At 43.0% G+C, this 20,673-nt stretch overlaps 1 protein-coding gene across 4 annotated transcripts; it reads left to right on the plus strand.

Moving 5' to 3' along the window:
- Window positions 1–35: 35 nt before the first annotated feature.
- On the plus strand, window positions 36–10,356 carry LOC110532061 (lethal(3)malignant brain tumor-like protein 1). 4 transcript variants are annotated; one of them, XM_021615664.3, is made up of 23 exons: window positions 36–165; window positions 443–495; window positions 942–1,101; window positions 1,320–1,507; window positions 1,617–1,740; window positions 1,910–2,075; window positions 2,334–2,469; window positions 2,670–2,706; window positions 2,818–2,909; window positions 3,318–3,422; window positions 3,638–3,773; window positions 3,977–4,068; window positions 4,177–4,328; window positions 4,451–4,527; window positions 4,642–4,727; window positions 4,934–5,044; window positions 5,419–5,533; window positions 5,680–5,779; window positions 5,913–6,113; window positions 6,237–6,286; window positions 6,465–6,622; window positions 6,719–6,781; window positions 9,482–10,356. In XM_021615664.3, exons 3-23 carry the CDS (start codon window positions 963–965, stop codon window positions 9,614–9,616), a joined length of 2,463 nt encoding a protein of 820 aa, XP_021471339.1. In that variant the 5' UTR covers window positions 36–165; window positions 443–495; window positions 942–962; the 3' UTR covers window positions 9,617–10,356. The 4 variants fall into 4 exon arrangements, 3 of the variants coding, with proteins under 3 accessions (XP_021471339.1, XP_021471342.1, XP_090040419.1); XR_016483275.1 differs by having other exon boundaries at window positions 40–165; window positions 5,687–5,779; XM_021615667.3 differs by lacking the exon at window positions 443–495 and having other exon boundaries at window positions 43–165.
- Window positions 10,357–20,673: the final 10,317 nt, after the last annotated feature.

Below are 20,673 nucleotides of genomic sequence, written 5' to 3' on the forward strand. Positions count from 1 at the left end.
ACATGGGTCTGCGCATGCGTACAATTCTGATCCGCAAGAGGAACCTCTGGTAAGCGAAATTGAGTCATTTCATTTTTCAAATTGATCAGCTGATAAACATTTATAATGCTTTGACATGCATACAATAGGGCGGTCCAGAATCTTGGAAGTTATAACTTGCAGATGGTAAGATGTCAATTGTCATTTTATTGTGGTTGGTATCCAGCATGCATATAATTAGCCATAAAGCTATTTCTTATCGCAAATTTTATTCAATATATTCTGTCATATTTGATAGTTCTCAGCAAACCTATAACGGGCTAACGGTCCGCAACATAAACGGGATTGTATTATTGTTGTCGCTGCATGTCATAAAGCGATGCCGTTAATTAGACATTTTGCCAGGATTGGTTGCTTTGTACATTTTCACAAATTCTGAGTTACTGTTTTTTTTCTCTCATAGCTTCAAGGATTTATGATCTTCCGCCATTTTACAGCGGAATTGCTGTGTTTTTGGTAAATTAATATATCGATTTTGCTTTGTCTACTTTCCCTTGCTATTCTAAGAGCAGCGTTGTCAAAAAGCATCGACAGAAATGTCCTAAAAACAAATTGTTTTTAAATAAACCTTAATCTGAATGTACTTTTATCTCCAATGCTGTGAAGTGATACTAAAAGTGATTCATAAAATTGGGAAGGTTTCTTAAAAATGCCCCACACCACATTTTTTATTCTTAAAATTTGAAAAATGGCAGCATATAGGGAATTGTCCCCTATATTCTGATGTTTAATAGTAACAGAGAACATAATACTGTGGGTGCAGGGGATGGATAATATGGGGAATACATGTGAAGCCTGTAACCCTTCTGACATTCAGGCCCCTTTCCACTGAATTCCATTGTTACCTCACCCTGTCACTATAATCCTAAGAAATATGTGAAATTGTTATGATCTATTTTCAGAGGCAGTAAGTGAGGTCTGCGATGAGTGCCAAAGTTGAGCTGGATTTTTCAGCCAAAAAAGCAGATCCTACTCCCCTGACTGACTCCAGTGATTCCCTCTCCAATGACAGCCTGTCGAAGAAGACACGCCCACAGACCACCACAGCACTCATCCTGCCAGGTAAGATTTGGCCACAATGACACTTCTGGAACTATGACACTCAATAGGGTACTGCTATGAATTACACCCTGAACATTTTTCAACTCAGATATGCTGCACAAAGTTCTAAATGTTGACAACCCAGAAGGGGCACATACTACCCTCCTACTAGTCTCACGTAGCTACATCATATCTTCACATTCACTCAGAACTCAGAAGCCTGCTTCTTCTCTCCCAAGCCCCAGCCCCTGCTCCTAGTACCCAGAAGGTGGAGGTCTCTCTGGGTGTTGCTGAGACAGGTAATGGAGCCATAGCTGGACAGGTGGAGACCCCCACTCTAGCCCCCCAGGTTGGGGGGACCTGTAGTATCGTCCATGTGCTGGAGTGGAAAGAAGGGATGGCCATCTTACCCAGCAGCAACCTAAAGGTGAACGACCATCGTATTTTATTAGAAACATAGGGTTCTCTAATAGTAAGCATTGTTGGAGTAAAGACGTGCCATGTGGGCAAGTTGTTGAAATATGTTTCTTTTCCAGTTCTGTGTGAGTGACTGTGGAACACTGGAGATGATCAGCCAAGGGAATATCACCAGCGCTGAACCAATAGTAGTGGTGTCTGGAAAAATACCTGACTCCGAAAACAGGCCAATGAACAAAACAGGTAGGCTACTGAAAATTAGTCATACTGCGTGTTGTCTGCAGCTTAACAGTCTCTTAACTAAATTGTAATGGAAATGAACTAGCATGCTCAAACATATCCTCAAAAACAATTTGCAACCCTGTATGCAGTCCTTTCCTAATCCAAACCTGACATAATGCCTCCATTGTAGATGTGGCGCGTCCTCTCAGCACTGTGGGTGGTGTGGCTGTGGATCAGGAGAGGCCCATCAAGACTGTGCCTAAGACCCAGGGAGGGACAGGCCAACAGGAGAGCTGTTATCCAGTGGCACAGAGAACCTACCCGGAGCAACTACGCAGGGAACCCATGACTGACAAGTAAGTACTGAAGCGTGAAGCCTATCCACATCAAATTCATGTCTGAATTTTTTTTTTTACCATAAAAAGCATTTTATCGTAGCCTTTTATGCTAAATGAAAATCAAGGATGTATCATACGCATTCAGTGGATGGTCAGACACAAAACAAACAAACTACAAGATATTAACCACCATGCAGAAGATGTAACGTAGGTCATAGGTAGCCTAAGGCGAAGCTTTGTGTGGTGGACTCAACTGTTCTCTTATCTGTTCCTTAGTAGGGTGGGAGGTGCCGAGAAGATTCCCGGGGGCAGGGTAGCGTCTCTGGACCCTGAGCTGCTGAAACCCATGAAGAAGAGGAAGAGGAAGGACTACCTGAGTCCATCGGAGGAAGAGTCTGAGCTGGATGGCATGGTGGGAAAGGCTCAAGTGTCACTCTATCCCACATAAAGCATTCGCAATTTAGTAGTATTTTTTGTTGTTGTAATAAGTAAATGACCTCACGTGCATGTGATGGCCAAATGCATCAATCAATTATTTTGTTCAATACTATTCATGCTGTAGGTACTATCTCTTTGTTGCAGTAAATCCATGTGTTGTATTCGTGGTTCTAGGATTATTTGAAGACAGAAAGCGGACACAACAGAGCGGGTGAGAATCAGCAAAAATGTAAACCCATTTGAACCATATATTCAAGTCACGTTTCTGTCGTATCAGATTTCTAATATGCATTGTGTTGTGTTTTCTGTCTGTGTACAACAGGTACTGGTGAAGTTAAAATGGAGCTGTGGACGTGGGGACATTATCTGGAGGAGACCAAATCAGTGGCAGCTCCAGCCAAACTCTTTCAAAAGGTTGGTTTTTACTAACTTTCGATACATACTAAATGATAGGGCCAGGACAATACCAGTATTGCGACACTCGTTAGTATCGTAGCAAGGAAACAAAATACGAAGCGGACTTAACTTCTTTAGGAAAATAGTGCTAATGTTGGAAACAAACATCATTATGTTGCCATCCAGAGTCACATTTATTTATTTATAGCACACAATATTTTACATACTGCAGGTTTATAAAGGGACAAAGAGTTTGGTCTGCTTTGGGTTTTCATTTTTGCCATGGAAAAACAATTGCAATACTGGTATTGTCACAGCCCTTGTAAATTAGAGGACAAAAGTTAACAGTCTTTGCAAATTAAATTGTGAGTGTGCGTGCATGAATGTGTCTATGGCTTTTCTCACTATAACCCCCTGTATTTTCAGTCTCAGCGGGTCCCACAGTGCAAAAGCAGCTTCCGCCAGGGCATGAAGTTAGAGGGCATCGACCCGCAGCACCCCTCCATGTACTTTGTTCTGACTGTGGCTGAGGTACTGTGTGCAGCGCTGCTCAACCTACAGTCGCATGCTCTTTGAGGTTTGCTTCTACCTCTCTCCCTGTCCTGACTGTTTTGTTTCATACACACTATACACCCTGACTGTACACACTGATTAGAGAGACGGATCCACATAACTGAGGGAAAGACATGGAGAGAGAGATTTGGGGAGACACGGTTTGACTTCTGTCTGTCTTGTCCTGTTTGTAGATTTGTGGCTACAGGCTGCGTCTCCATTTTGACGGCTACTCAGACTGTCATGACTTCTGGGTAAATGCCAATTGCCCCGACATCCACCCGGCGGGATGGTGTGAGGGCACTGGACACAAACTGTACACCCCCAAAGGTCAGAGTATACTAGGCTTTGGTTTGTGGTTGGGCTGCAATTTGGACTCGATTAGTTTCCTTTTCACATTTTGATTATGGCGCAGATCATTTGCCCAAGCACCTAAGGATCTGAGTCATAAAGTCATTCATGAGATTTCCCTTATTAGAGTAGTGGTCCAGGGACATGTCCATGTCACATGTTTGTGTCTGTGTGTGCCACAGGCTGCAAAGAGGAGGAGTTCTCCTGGGCCAGCTACCTGAGGATGAGTAAAGCCCAAGTTGCCCCCAAAGAGGTGTTTGCCAGCCCTGGAAGAGTAAGTCTAAGCACGACTCTTATCCCCAATCAGTGGCCTGCATCTACCTGAAGTAATGAACTGTAAGCAGCTAATTTGGTGTGTTTGTGTTGGTGGCCCACTGGTCAGACTGATACGGAGGGTGATTTCGAGGTGGGCATGAAGCTGGAGGCTGTCGATCGCATGAACCCCTCTCTCATCTGCGTGGCGACCGTGACCGACGTGGTGGACGACCGCTTCCTGGTTCACTTTGATAACTGGGATGACACGTATGACTACTGGTGAGGCCATTTTTCATGTTTTTTTTCACGACTTCTCTAAATCATCAACTGTGCTGTTTTAGTAGCCGTTTGGCCATGACTTAAATTCTAATCTGATTAGTCGATGTTGAATCCCCATCCAGGTGTGACACCAGCAGTCCATACATCCATCCTATTGGCTGGTGCCAAGAGAGGAGCCTCCCCCTCACGCCACCTCAAGGTGACTGACAAAGTTGTAAGAAATGAATATAGTTCTAAGTAAACGATAGGGAATACGGTGGCATTTCACACACACCTTTGAACTGGATCCCATGTGCCCTGTCTGTCCTGCCAGGTTACCCAGACCCAGGCAGGTTCTCCTGGCCAAGGTACCTGGACGAGACTGGCTCTACCGCGGTGTCTGCTGAGGCCTTTAAAGTAGTGAGTACATCACTGAGGATTTGTTGCAATGAAAACCACCATACACTACTGTCATTTTAGACATTGATTTTAGACTTGAATCCTTTTGTGTTGGCCTAAGTGGAGTTGTGAACATAATGACTGTTTTGAGATTAACCATAGGGACTGATTTGAGGTCAGGTGTTAAGTGCCGTTGTGTGATGACGATGTGACCCTCCCCTCCGCAGCGTCCTGCTCATGGCTTCCAGGCTCAGATGAAGCTGGAGGCAGTAGACAAAAGGAGCCCCGGCCTGATTCGGGTGGCCACAGTGGAGGAGGTCGACACACACCGCATTAAGGTCAACCAGCAGTGTGCATGTCTCATGGTTGTATGTGCCAGTACCACTACTATACTCCCATAACTATGCCATATTATAAACTGGGTGGTTTGAACCCTGAATGCTGATTGGCTGTCAGCCATGGTATATCAGACCGTATACCACGGGTATGACAAAACATTTGTTTTTCCTGCTCTAATTACATTGGTAACCAGTTTATAATAGCAATAAGGCACCTCTGGGGTTTGTGGTATATGGCCAATATACCACGGCTAAGGGCTGTGTCCAGGCACTCCGCTTTGCGTCTTGCCTAAGAACAGCCCTTAGCCGTGGTATATTGGCCATATACCTCACCCCCTCGGGCCTTATTGCCTAAATATACCATACTCCCACAGGTCCATTTTGATGGCTGGAGTCATATGTATGATGATTGGATGGACTCGGACCACCCTGACATCCACCCGGTCGGCTGGTGTGAGAGTACGGGTCACCCGCTAAAAGTGCCCCCCGGTGAGTCAAACAAAACCCAACACCTTGGTAACAGCTACCATACTTCACTGACTCTACTTCACCCTGATTTGAGTGCTTACATGTTCTGTTTGGCTTGTGTGCGTGTGTGCTTGTGCTTGGGTGCGTGTGTGTGTTTTTTTTATAAGGCCCCAGGAAACCTGCAACCACAGGCCAGTCCAGTTTCTCCTCCATGCCTTGCAAAGGAATCAGCCACTCCAGATCCACCAAGTACAGCTTCCATCACAGGTCAGTAACCCCCAGAAATAGGTATTTGAATCGCCTATGAAGCAATAAATGGAAGTGGATATGTGTTCCATACCAATGCTATGATTATGTTATATTGATGTTATAATGGAGTCAACTCTACTGTTTGAAACAGGAAGTGTCCGACACCCGGATGTGATGGCTCGGGTCATGTGACTGGGCGGTTCACCGCACATCACTGTCTGTCAGGCTGCCCACTGGCTGAGCGAAACCAGGGCAGACTCAAGACCGACCTATCAGATACAGAGGGGAGCGGAGCAAAGCGGAGCATCTTAGTCTTTGGCCAAAGGACCAAAAAGTCCCGGTACCATGGCAGGTAAGCCTCATGTCAACAGTGGCTAAGGCTGTTGTATGACGTCAGACTCAGGAGTCATAGTGGTGTATTGATCTGCCGCTGTAGCTCCCCGTCTCACCAGTGTCTCTCGTTCTCTATTGTCAGGATTGGCCGTCCCCCTAAGTACAGAAAAATCCAGCAGAGAACATACCAGAGTGAGTCTCACAGCTTTAAGCTTTGTACACAGTACATATATCTATTTATGTCTATGTCCGCACTCTGATTCTCTATGGCAGCTACGAGTTTACTGCATCCATACAGTATTCTGTGTGTTTGTGTAGGTACCATATGTGTACATGCATTAATATGTGCGTGCATTTTCCTGTGTTGCAGCGATGGCCACAGAGGGTATGTGCCCGTCTCTGTTCATGTCTGCTTTGTCAGCCCACCCGGACCGAACCCTGTCTCTGTGCTGGGAGCAACACTGCAAACTGCTGCCTGGCGTCCAGGGCATCAGCGCTACACAGGTGGCAGCGTGGACTGTGGAGGAGGTGAGAGCTATACTACTCAGCCCTATTTATCTTTGGCTGCGACAAAAGGTGGAGCAGAGTACTATCAGTCACTCTTCTTCGTGTTCTGTGCAACAGGTCTTTGGATTTGTCCAGAATCTGACCGGTTGTGAAGAGCAAGCCTGTGTCTTCAAAGAGGAAGTGAGTGTTAATTGATAAGTTAAAAGTCTAAGCAGCTGTTTTTATCTCAATATCAAATCCTATCTGGATAAGAATTATAAGTACCTTACTGTGCTTGTTTTCAATTAAAATGGTCAAAAAGAAACCAAAATAGCTTCTTAGACAAATACCATTTCTCAAGCAATAATTTTTCTAGGACTGTCAGAGGGGCCTACTTGGAGGAGCCTAATGGGAGGGATGTGTAACCAGAAAACTAGCTGTTATTGGCAGAGAGGAGGGCAAACTCTCTTTGTTATTAGTCTATCAACTTATATCGCCTGGTGATGTCACTAGGCGGTCCAAAAAACCCACTCTGCCAAACAAGTGCTTTATCATCATTTTCACAATTTCAAAGTATTATTCCAACCTCATAGTGTGGAAATATATACACTGCTCAAAAAAATAAAGGGAACCCTAAAATAACACATCCTAGATATGAATGAATGAAATATTCTTATTAAATACTTTTTTCTTTACATAGTTGAATGTGCTGACAACAAAATCACACAAAAATTATCAATGGAAATCAAATGTATTAACCCATGGAGGTCTGGATTTGGAGTCACACTCAAAATTAAAGTGGGAAAACCACACTACAGGCTGATCCAACTTTGATGTAATGTCCTTAAAACAAGTCAAAATGAGGCTCAGTAATGTGTGTGGCCTCCACGTGCCTGTATGATCTCCCTACAACGCCTGGGCATGCTCCTGATGAGGTGGCGGATGGTCTCCTGAGGGATCTCCTCCCAGACCTGGACTAAAGCATCCGCCAACTCCTGGACAGTCTGTGGTGAAACGTGGCGTTGGTGGAGACATGATGTCCCAGATGTGCTCAATTGGATTCAGGTCTGGGGAACGGGCGGGCCAGTCCATAGCATCAATGCCTTCCTCTTGCAGGAACTGCTGACACACTCCAGCCACATGAGGTCTAGCATTGTCTTGCGTTAGGAGGAACCCAGGGCCAACCGCACCAGCATATGGTCTCACAAGGGGTCTGAGGATCTCATCTCGGTACCTAATGGCAGTCATGCTACCTCTGGTGAGCACATGGAGGGCTGTGCGGCCCCTCAAAGAAATGCCACCCCACACCATGACTGACCCACTGCCAAACCGGTCATGCTGGAGGATGTTGCAGGCAGCAGAACGTTCTCCACGGCGTCTCCAGACTCTGTCACGTCTGTCACATGTGCTCAGTGTGAACCTGCTTTCATCTGTGAAGAGCACAGGGCGCCAGTGGCGAATTTGCCAATCTTGGTGTTCTCTGGCAAATGCCAAACGTCCTGCACGGTGTTGGGCTGTAAGCACAACCCCCACCTGTGGACGTCAGGCCCTCATACCACCCTCATGGAGTCTATTTCTGACCGTTTGAGCAGACGCATGCACATTTGTGGCCTGCTGGAGGTCATTTTGCAGGGCTCTGGCAGTGCTCCTCCTGCTCCTCCTTGCACAAAGGCGGAGGTAGCGGTCCCGCTGCTGGGTTGTTGCCCTCCTACGGCGTCCTCCACATCTCCTGATGTACTGGCCTGTCTCCTGGTAGCGCCTCCATGCTCTGGACACTATGCTGACAGACACAGCAAACCTTCTTGCCACAGCTCGCATTGATATGCTATCCTGGATGAGCTGCACTACCTGAGCCACTTGTGTGTGTTGTAGACTCCGTCTCATGCTACCACTAGAGTGAAAGCACCGCCAGAATTCAAAAGTGACCAAAACATCAGCCAGGAAGCATAGGAACTGAGAAGTGGTCTGTGGTCACCACCTGCAGAACCACTCCTTTATTGGGGGTGTCTTGCTAATTGCCTATAATTTCCACCTGTTGTCTATTCCATTTGCACAACAGCATGTGACATTTATTGTCAATCAGTGTTGCTTCCTAAGTGGACAGTTTGATTTCACAGAAGTGTGATTGACTTGGAGTTATATTGTGTTGTTTAAGTGCTCCCTTTATTTTTTTGAGCAGTGTATAAAACACAGGAAATTACTTTTTTGACTGCACTACCCTTTTAAGTTTGAAGTATTGAAACAAACTGGAGCACATTGAAAACAACTAAGTTAAGTCATTTAAGCAGGGCCGGTTCCAGGCACAAGCGGTAAGCGTTTAGTTTTTTTAGGAACTCTGGGTCCCAATTTACTATTGAGAGTAAGAATAGTAGAATACACCAGGTACATTGTTTGGTTGTGCAACAGCAGTTTTTCTCTTGTTATGTCAGTCACTCACAGTCACTCAATTAGCCAAGTCAGCTAACAATTTTTAGATTGGTAGTTAGTCTAGCCAGCTATCTAAACTGGTAATAATCATGGCCGAATATCGACCGGCTCATTCCCAGGATCCCTGACCTCCAGGGTGCAGAGATTGATTTTGTCATTTTCACTCAGATATCATATTAATATGGCATAAGTCATTATAAAAGGTGTAGAATTGCAGGAAATTAGCTTTAAAACTGCAACATTTTCTCTACGCCCCATGGCAGAATTGCAGGAAATTAACTTTTACATTTTCTCTCCACCATCAAGAGGGGGGCCACACAAAAAAATGTGCGAGGTGGGGGGGCCCCCAACCAAATATCGCTTAGGGCCCCCAAAAGGCTAGAGCCGGTCTTGCAATTTAAGTTGTATTATGTTGTTTTTTCGTTTGTATGATTACATTTTTTATATACCTGCTTCTTGTATATTTCTTCTCAGATGATTGACGGGGAGGCCTTTCTATTACTGAAACAGACGGACATCGTCAAAATCATGAGCATCAAGCTCGGTCCCGCCCTCAAAATCTCCAACGCCATTTTAATGTTCAAGAGTACTGACGAAGGCCTCAAGTGATCCCGCCCCCACTCGGCCAGAGATTCAGTGACCAGTCATCATGTGCCAAATTCATCCAGAATCCTACCCGTTATGTGTTTGGTGTTCAGTACCCATCAGAGAGAGAGAGAACAGTAGAGGGGGGTTAGTGGGGGAAAGAGATGAAGAAAACAGGGAAAACGTCTAATTGAGGTTTTCTGTACGGTTGCTTCACTGCTCATGCAATAACAGGAGTCAAATCAGACGGATTCTTACCGGAAAGTGTAAGGAGCGTCGAAAGATATACTTATTTTGATTTATGCAAAATATATGGAATTATTTATGTGGGATTTAGTTAGATAAAAAATGGGGATATTTTATTGCCATTATTTTCCCCCAGATTTGAAATCCAGGGTGATTTTATGCTGCTGTTCTTATAGTTGGTCACTAGATAGAGCAAATGGTCCGTTTTGAATACCAGAAACGGGTTCAAGTTTCTCAAGCACTTACAAATCTTATGTGACAAAGTCAAAATAATGTTTCAAAATATGAACTTAAGTTTGGAACATTTCAAAAAGGATATAATCAAGATATCTGGGGATTTATTGTTTTATGTCGGTTTTATTTTTTATGTCGGCTTATACACTGTATTTAAATAGAATGTTACAAGGGCTTCAGGATTCTTAGAACTATATTTCTCTCTGGTGGGCAAACTGTGTCAAGATATGCTTGGGTCAAAATCATTCATTCCATATGAACAAATAAATGTCCAGTTCAATCTCTTACTTGTCTTGACGTCAGTTGACTGGTGATGATGAAGGTAATTGAATTCAAAATACTTGATCATTATAAAACGTATTGTGCTTGTGAAAAGGAAGGTATGAACCATTGGTATCAATGTGCAGGTATCATTTTACCTATGGATGGCCCCAGGAATCAAACCCACAACCCTGGCAGTGTAAGCACCATGCTCTACCAACTGAGCCATACACTGACTTAATGTTGCATGGTATACCAGGTAATGTCATGGTATCAAAACATCACGATAGGCTACTTATGATACAAACGTTTTTTAATAATGTACAGTTTAATATGATACAATTACATTTTTTCCGCCCTGCAGATCTAAAGAATCTGCTGGCGCCTGCTATAAAATGTTTATAAAGTCATAAAACACATTGAATAACACATTCATAAATGGCAAAAAAAGCCCGTCAAAAAATGTATCATCAGGAATAAGGTTTTGAAGTGTCTGTCCAATATCTACATAGGAGATATTAGAAAGTTCGGGAACTTTTTTTGGACACATATTTAAGGCCTTGTTTGTTGGCACAAAACTACCTCCATACTTCCATTCATTTGTATATGTTACCGTCAGATGAGACCCGTGACAAGGAGAACACCATCTTGCTCATGAGAGTCCCCCCTTTCTATGGTGGGGTCATATTAGTTTGTAGCCCAAACGGTTCGGACTAGTGATGAGCGGTTTGAATCAGAACCACGCAGTATCTGCTGTCATATCTACGGTACAGGTGGGTTTTGGGTGGCAAAAAAAGTTGCAATATTTCTAGAATAAAGTGGCAATATTTTGAAAATAAAGTAGAAATTATTTTGAGAATAAAGTCTCAGTTATATTTCAAGATTTAAGTAGGGGATTTGGTTAACTGCATGTCTCCTTGGCTCCCTGTTGCTGTTCGATCCACAATTGAAATGCCTGCTGTTAGATGACCTGGTGAAAATATACTTTAGAACTAGCTTTAGTAAGAAGTAAATCCTTTCTCTTTTAGCACATAATGACTATATTATGATAAGTAGGCCTATTAGGAAGAGGTTATGCCACATATTCTTTTTAGGATTTACCACACGGACTCGGATGAGATATTTCATCCAAGTCCGTGTTGTTATACAGTCGTGGCCAAAAGTTTTGAGAATGACACAAATATTAATTTTCACAAAGTCTGCTGCCTCAGTTTGTATGATTGCAATTTGCATATACTCCAGAATGTTAGGAAGAGTGATCAGATGAATTGCAATTAATTGCAAAGTCCCTCTTTGCCATGCAAATGAACTGAATCCCCCAAAAACATTTCCACTGCATTTCAGCCTTGCCACAAAAGGACCAGCTGACATCATGTCAGTGATTCTCTCGTTAACACAGGTGTGAGTGTTGACGAGGACAAGGCTGGAGATCTCTCTGTCATGCTGATTGAGTTTGAATAACAGACTGGAAGCTTCAAAAGGAGGATGGTGCTTGGAATCATTGTTCTTCCTCTGTCAAACATGGTTTCATGCAAGGAAACACGTGCCATCATCATTGCTTTGCACAAAAAGGGCTTCACAGGCAAGGATATTCCTGCCAGTAAGATTGCATCTAAATCAACCATTTATCGGATCATCAAGAACGTCAAGGAGAGCGGTTCAATTGTTGTGAAGAAGGCTTCAGGGCGCCCAAGAAAGTCCAGCAAGCGCCAGGACCATCTCCTAAAGTTGATTCAGCTGCAGGATCGGGACAACACCAGTACAGAGCTTGCTCAGGAATGGCAGCAGGCAGGTGTGAGTGCATCTGCACGCACAGTGAGGCGAAGACTTTTGGAGGATGGCCTGGTGTCAAGAAGGGCAGCAAATAAGCCACTTCTCTCCAGGAAAAACATCAAGAACAGACTGATATTCTGCAAAAGGTACAGGGATTGTACTGCTGAGGACTGGAGTTAAGTAATTTTCTCTGATGAATCCCCTTTCTGATTTTTTTTGGCATCTGGAAAAAAGCTTGTCCGGAGAAGACAAGGTGAGCGCTACCATCAGTCCTGTGTCATGCCAACAGTAAAGCATCCTGAGACCATTCATGTGTGGGGTTGCTTCTCAGCCAAGGGAGTGGGCTCACTCACAAATATGCCTAAGAACACAGCCATGAATAAAGAATGGTTCCAACACATCCTCCGAAGCAAATTCTCCCAACCATCCAGGAACAGTTTGGTGACAAACACTGACTTTTCCAGCATGATGGAGCACCTTGCCATAAGGCAAAAGTGATAACTAAGTGGCTCGGGGAACAAAACATTGATATTGTGGGTCCATGGCCAGGAAACTTGTGGTCAATCCTCAAGAAGCGGTTGGACAAACAAAAACCCACAAATTCTGACAAACTCCAAGCATTTATTATGCAAGAATGGGCTGCCATCAGTCAGGATTTGGCCCAGAAGTTAATTGACAGCATACCAGGGCGAATTGCAGAGGTCTTGAAAAACAAGGGTCAACACTGCAAATATTGACTATTTTACATCAACTTCATGTAATTGTCAATAAAAGCCTTTGACACTTGTGAAATGCTTGTAATTATACTTCAGTATTCCATAGTAACATCTGACAAAAATATCTAAAGACACTGAAGCAGCAAACTTTGTGGAAATTAATATTTATTTCATTCTCAAAACCTTTGGCCATGACTATACATAGTAGAGATAGGGGGTTGTGTGTGTATGCAGGTGTGTGTGTGTGTGTGTGGGGGGGGGTATAACACACTCGTTCAAACAAGCGTCACACACACACGTTATCTCCAAAGCAATATCATTCTGCCATGGTGCGTTGTCAGACTGCTAAGAGACATGGAGTTGTGTGTATCAGTCCCCGTCACGGTGGTCCTCGAATTCCCTACAATCCCCTGCTTATGCCAACACCATGCACAGTATATTTTAGAGAGTAACAGCTAGGCTAGCAGCCTATATGTAGAAACAAAAGGTTAAATTACAAATTTGTGCGTAATGGCATGGTGTTTTATCTAGGCCACACTCCAATGAAGTGGTCTCATAGGCCTATGCTTATTATCTTGTGAATGTAAGTCACGGATTGCGTTTACGTTCCATTATAACTTAACAGCCAACAGGTCTAGCCACTTGCCTCTAAGGTGAGCAAGTGGTAGTCTATGTTAGCGGAATAGCGGAGACAAATAGCCTATAATGGAGACGATACCCTTGTTTTGGTATAAGCTATGAATCCTTCATTCCTCCCATCCTTGAAGACATAGAAGGATAGTAAAGGAGATATTATGCCCGACTACCAACCAAGTAATGTCAGATCAGTGATTATTTCTTTATTGCCTATCATCCTTTATTTAATAGGCCAATATTTGGATCAATGATTATTTCAAGAAATCAAATCAAAGTTTATTTGTCATGTGCGCCGAGCACAACAGGTGTAGTAGACCTTACAGTAAAATGGCTTACTTACAGGCTCTAACCAACAGTGTAAAAAGGTATTAGGTGAATAATAGGTAAGGACAGAAATAAAAACAACAGTAGCGAGGCTACATACAGACACCGGTTAGTCAGGCTGATTGAGGTAGTATGTACATGAATGTATAGTTAAAATGACTATGCATATATGATAAACAGAGAGAATAAGCAGTGTAAAAAGAGGGGTTGAGGGGGACACACACAATGCAAATAGTCCGGGTAGCTTTTTGATTACCTGTTCAGGAGTCTTATGGCTTGGGGGTAAAAACTGTTGAGAATACTTTTTGTCCTAGACTTTGCACTCCGGTACCGCTTGCCATGCGGTAGTAGAGAGAACAGTCTATGACTGGGGTGGCTGGGGTCTTTGACCATTTTTAGGGCCTTCCTCTGACACCGCCTGGTGTAGATGTCCTGGATGGCAGGCAGCTTAGCCTCAGTGATGTACTGGGCCGTACGCACTACCCTCTGTAGGAGGCTGAGCAGTTGCCGTACTAGGCAGTGATGCAACCAGGATGCTCTCGATGTTGCAGCTGTAGAACCTTTTGAGGATCTCAGGACCCATACCAAATCTTTTTAGTTTCCTGATGGGGAATAGGCTTTGTCATGCCCTCTTCACGACTGTCTTGGTGTGTTTGGACCATTCTAGTTTGTTGATGATGTGGACACCAAGGAACTTAAAGCTCTCAACCTGCTCCACTATAGCCCTGTCAATGAGAATGGGGGCATGCTCGGTCCTCCTTTCCCTGTAGTCCACAATCATCTCCTTAGTCTTGGTTACGTTGAGGGATAGGTTGTTATTCTGGCACCACCCAGCCAGGTCTCTGACCTCCTCCCTATAGGCTGTCTCGTCGTTGTCGGTGATCAGGCCTACCACTGTTGTGTCGTCTGCAAGCTTAATGATGATGTTGGAGTCGTGCCTGGCCATGCAGTCGTGGGTAAACAGGGAGTACAGGAGGTGACTGAGTACGCACCCCTGGGGGGCTCCAGTGTTGAGGATCAGCTAGTGGGACCCTACTGCATGGGACCCTATAGGTTTATATGGGCTGGATAATACTGGTGTTTTAGCGAACTTGGAAGCAGCTTGACATGGGACACATACACTGAGTGTACAAAACATTAAGGACACCTTCCTAATACACAAGCATTTTGCTACACTCGCATTAACATCTGCTAACCATTTGTATGTGACAAATAAAATTTGATTTGATTTTGAATATTGACTTCCACCTCCGCCTCAGAACAGCCTCAGTTCGTCGAGGCATGTACTCTCCAAGGTGTCGAAAAGTTCCAAAGGAACGCTGGCCCATGTTGACTCCAATGCTTCCTTCAGTTGTGTCATGTTGGCTGGATGTCCTTTGGGGTGTGGGTAAGGATGCACCAATAGGAAATTTTTGACCAATACCGATATCCGATATTTTCCTTGCCAAAAAGAAACGACACCGATAACCGATATTTACCATTTTCGCTGCCTTTTTAGCATTCTAGTAGTTAAAAAGTTTAAACAAAGTGTCATATGTTAATTTGTTCAGTTAGGAACAGAATGTTTAATAACTTGTAAACGAGAAATACTACACATCCATTAACGTATTTGATCGCACAACAGATATTCATGACACAAATATTTTAGCTGCCCCGCATTACAAAGATGGTTAAGTGATTGGTGGCTCTTCTTACTTTCCAATCTTGACTGTATGGAGAAACGTAAAAATGCATGGAAAGAAATATTGGTTTAAACTAAAATGCAGTTAGTCATTTTAGCTTTAACCGCTTGAAAGAACTTACTGTCTCTAGGCTGTCACAAACTGCTATAAAAGACACAACTTAAACTTTTCAAATGTGCTCAACTGACTTGACTGGTAAAATGCGAGCAAATTTACAACACATCATCTCATCTTTCATTTAGGAAATGTAAAAAAAATAAACAAAAGAACACAACTGCTTTGTTTTAAATTAAATTAAAATCTTGACCTATACCAGCCATGAATAACAGAAAAGCCATAGGGATTAGTAAAACAAAATCCAGTGACTCTAGATGGCTGGGTTACAATATGACTGCCCATTTACAATTTTAACATTTGGGGGAGATTTTTCTTCACAAAGAGGATCTGCATGGCTTTGTCACAAGAGAATCTGTTTCTTTTTTCGTCTACGATGTGTGAAGCTGCACTGAAAATACGCTCACTGTCCACACTAGGAGCACCAATATACTTGTGCACAGCTTTAGCTAGGATGGGGAAACCGAGTGCATTTTCATTCCTAGGAATGGTAGGTTCTGTCAGGTATCCAAGTATCTGCAAATAATGGGAAAGGGGGGGTTAGTACATTTAATACAACATATTGCATTATTCTTGCATTCCATAGGATCTTTAGGCATAGATCAACATTGTCAAATGTTGGCCGATGTAGTAACAGAAAATGAAAATACAACACATCTCTCTCTCTCACAGATACACAGACACACACACACAAACACTGACCAAAAAGTTATTTTGTTGGCATTTACGTATGTCCCCATTACCAGTAAAACATAATCAAAACCAATTTATTTCACTTACTTGCTGTGCTGTTTCGTTGTTCATTTGTTCAGTCTTTTCATTCTCAAAGAGGATTTAATCGTACATGTCAAGCAGTGAAGTCTCAGCTCTGTCTGTCCTTGTGTTTAAAATGACCCACTATGACTCACTTCCTACCTGTTGCCACCTGTGTCAGATATACTGCTTTGGGCCAGAACACCTTCGTTCATAGCCAGTTGCAGAGTGTGTGCCATGCATGGCAAACTGACGACTCTAGATTCTTCCAAAGCCTTTGTCATGTTACGTGCATTATCACGTAGCACAGCGTGTACTTTGTTCTTGGGGATTTTCCAAGTCTCAAACATTTATTTATTTATTTAATTTCACCTTTATTTAACCAGGTAGGCTAGTTGAGAACAAGTTCTTATTTACAACTGCGACCTGGCCAAGATAAAGCAAAGCAGTGTGACATAGACAACAACACAATTACACATGGAATAAACAATCAACAAGCCAATAACACAATAAACAAGTCAATGACCCAGTAGAAAATAATTAAAGTCTATATACAGTGTGTGCAAAAGGCATGAGGAGGTAGGCAATAAATAGGCCATAGCAGCGAATAATTACAATTTAGCAGATTAACACCGGAGTAATAAATGAGCAGATGATGATGCGCAAGTAGAGATACTGGTTGCACAAAAGAGCATAAAAGCAACATCTGAAAAACAGCGCCTACTTGGTAGTGTGTACCAGGGCTCGAGGTGCTCGACCAGTCGGCGAAAGCCAACATTCTCCACGACAGAGAATGGTTGATTGTTAAGGGCAATGAATGCCATTATCTTGCCGTTAACCTTCGGGATCGGTGTCCCTTCCACGGGACGGTTGAGCTAACGAAGGCTAATGCGAAAAGCACGAGGTTGTAAGTAACAAGAAACTTTCCCAGGACATAGACATATCTGATATTGGCAGAAAGCTTAAATTCTTGTTAATCTAACTGCACTTTCCAATTTACAGTAGTTATTACATTGAAATAATACCATGCTATTGTTTGAGGAGAGAGCACAATTTTGAACCAAAAAAGTGTTAAACAAATTAAAATATGTTTTACATTTGAGATTCTTCAAAGTAGCCACCCTTTGCCTTGATAACAGCTTTGCACATTCTTGGCATTCTGTCATCCAGCATCATGAGTTAGTCACCTGGGCCCGGATTCACAAAACTTTCATAAGAATACATTTCTTCTTAACTGCCATTTTGTCCTTAACTATAGATTTAAGAAGAAAGTTAAGCAAAGTTGCTATTCCTCTTAAGTTTTTCCTAAGAAAAAAGTTCAGAAGAAATATTAATATTTTAGGATTTCTTCTTGGAAATGTAGTTAACTTTAGGACAGCTAAACCCTTGTCTTGTGATGAATGGATACTTTTGTAACCACAAACGTTTTCTTGCCCCACTGCCACACAGACACATTTGTCTCTGGCCCCCTCCCAGTTAGGGGGAGTGATGAGCTCTACAGCAGAGTCTCACAACTCAATCGCTGGTTGAAAACTGTTTTCTGCCCCTCCCAAAAGATACAATTTGTAGATAATTGGCCCTCTTTCTGGGACTCACCCACAAACAGGACCAAGCCTGGCCTGCTGAGGAGTGACGGACTCCATCCTAGCTGGAGGGGGTGCTCTCATCTTATCTACCAACATAGACAGGGCTCTAACTCCTCTAGCTCCACAATGAAATAGGGTGCAGGCCAGGCAGCAGGCTGTTAGCCAGCCTGCCAGCATAGTGGAGTCTGCCACTAGCACAGTCAGTGTAGTCAGCTCAGCTATCCCCATTGAGACCGTGTCTGTGCCTCGAACCTGGGTTGGGCAAAACTAAACATGGCTGTGTTCGCCTTAGCAATCTCTCTAGGATAAAGACCTCCTCCATTCCTGTCATTATTGAAAGAGATCGTGATACCTCACATCTCAAAATAGGGCTACTTAATGTTAGATCCCTTACTTCAAAGGCAATTATAGTCAATGAACTAATCACTGATCCTAATCTTGATGTGATTGGCCTGACTGAAACATGGCTTAAGCCTGATGAAGTTACTGTGTTAAATGAGGCCTCACCTCCTGGTTACACTAGTGACCATATCCCCCGTGCATCCCGCAAAGGCGGAGGTGTTGCTAACATTTACGATAGCAAATTTCAATTTACAAAAAAAAAAAATGAAGTTTTCATCTTTTGAGCTTCTCGTCATGAAATCTATGCAGCCTAGTCAATCACTTTTTATTGCTACTGTTTACAGGCCTCCTGGGCCATTTACAGCGTTCCTCATTGAGTTCCCTGAATTCCTATCGGACCTTGTGGTCATAGCAGATAATATTCTAATTTTTGGTGACTTTAATATTCACATGGAAAAGTCCACAGACCCATTCCAAAAGGCTTTCGGAGCCATCATCAATCAGTGGGTTTTGTCCAACAAGACTCTGGACCTACTCACTGTCACAGTCATACTCTGGACATAGTTTTTTCCCATGGAATAAATGTTGTGGATCTTAATGTTTTTCTTCATAATCCTGGACGATCGGACCACCATTTTATTACGTTTGCAATTGCAACAAATAATCTGTTCAGACCCCAAACAAGGAGCATCAAAAGTTGTGCTATAAATTCACAGACAACACAAAGATTCCTTGATGCCCTTCCAGACTCCCTCTGCCTACCCAAGGACGTCAGAGGACAAAAATCAGTTAACCACCTAACTGAGGAACTCAATTTAACCTTACGCAATACCCTAGATGCAGTTGCACCCCTAAAAACTAAAAACATTTCTCATAAGAAATTTTCTCCCTGGTATACAGAAAATACCCGAGCTCTGAAGCAAGCATCCAGAAAATTGGAACGGAAATGGCGCCACGCCAAACTGGAAGTCTTCCGACTAGCTTGGAAAGACAGTACCGTGCAGTATCGAAGAGCCCTTACTGCTGCTCGATCATCCTATTTTTCCAACTTAATTGAGGAAAATAAGAACAATCCGAAATGTATTTTTGATACTGTCGCAAAGCTAACTAAAAAACAGCATTCCCCAAGTGAGGATGGCTTTCACTTCAGCAGTAATAAATTAATGAACGATCATGATTATTAGAAAGCAAATTACGGACGGATTTAAATCTGCGTATTCCTTCAAAGCTCAGTTGTCCTGAGTCTGCACAACTCTGCCAGGACCTAGGATCAAGAGAGACACTCAAGTGTTTTAGTACTATATCTCTTGACACAATGATGAAAATAATCATGGCCTCTAAAACCTTCAAGCTGCATACTGGACCCTATTCCAACTAAACTACTGAAAGAGCTGCTTCCTGTGCTTGGCCCTCCTATGGTGACCATAATAAACGTCTCTCTATCCACCAGATGTGTACCAAACTCACTAAAAGTGGCAGTATTAAAGCCTCTCTTGAAATGCCAAACCTTGACCCAGAAAATATAAAAAACTATCGGCCTATATCGAATCTTCCATTCCTCTCAAAATTTTTAGAAAAGGCTGTTGCGCAGCAACTCACTGCCTTCCTGAAGATAAACAATGTATACGAAATGCTTCAGTCTGGTTTTAGACCCCATCATAGCACTGAGACTGCACTTGTGAAGGTGGTAAATTACCTTTTAATGGCATCAGACCGAGGCTCTGCATCTGTCCTTTGATACCATCGATCACCACATTCTTTTGGAGAGATTGGAAACCCCAATTGGTCTACACGGACAAGTTCTGGCCTAGTTTAGATCTTATCTGTCGGAAAGATATCAGTTTGTCTCTGAATGGTTTGTCCTCTGACAAATCAACTGTAAATGTCGGTGTTCCTCAAGGTTCCGTTTGAAGACCACTATTGTTTTCACTATATATTTTACCTCCTGGGGATGTCATTCGAAAACATAATGTTAACGTTCACTGCTATGCGGATGACACACAGCTGTACATTTCAATGAAACATGGTGAAGCCCCAAAATTGCCATCGCTAGAAGCCTGTGTTTCAGACATAAGGAAGTGGATGGCTGCAAACTTTCTACTTTTAAACTCGGACAAAACAGAGATGCTTGTTCTAGGTCCCAAGAAACAAAGAGATCTTCTGTTGAATCTGACAATTAATATTGATGGTTGTACAGTCGTCTCAAATAAAACTGTGAAGGACCTCGGCATTACTCTGGACTGTGATCTCTCTTTTGAAGAACATATCAAGACTGTTTCAAGGACAGCTTTTTTCCATCTACGTAACATTGCAAAAATCAGAAACTTTCTGTCCAAAAATGATGCAGAAAAATGTATCCATGCTTTTGTTACTTCTAGGTTAGACTACTGCAATGCTCTACTTTCCGGCTACCC

The sequence above is a fragment of the Oncorhynchus mykiss genome, chromosome 9 (assembly GCF_057628025.1).
Source record: "Oncorhynchus mykiss isolate SJ-2025 chromosome 9, ASM5762802v1, whole genome shotgun sequence".
Lineage (NCBI taxonomy): Eukaryota > Metazoa > Chordata > Actinopteri > Salmoniformes > Salmonidae > Oncorhynchus > Oncorhynchus mykiss.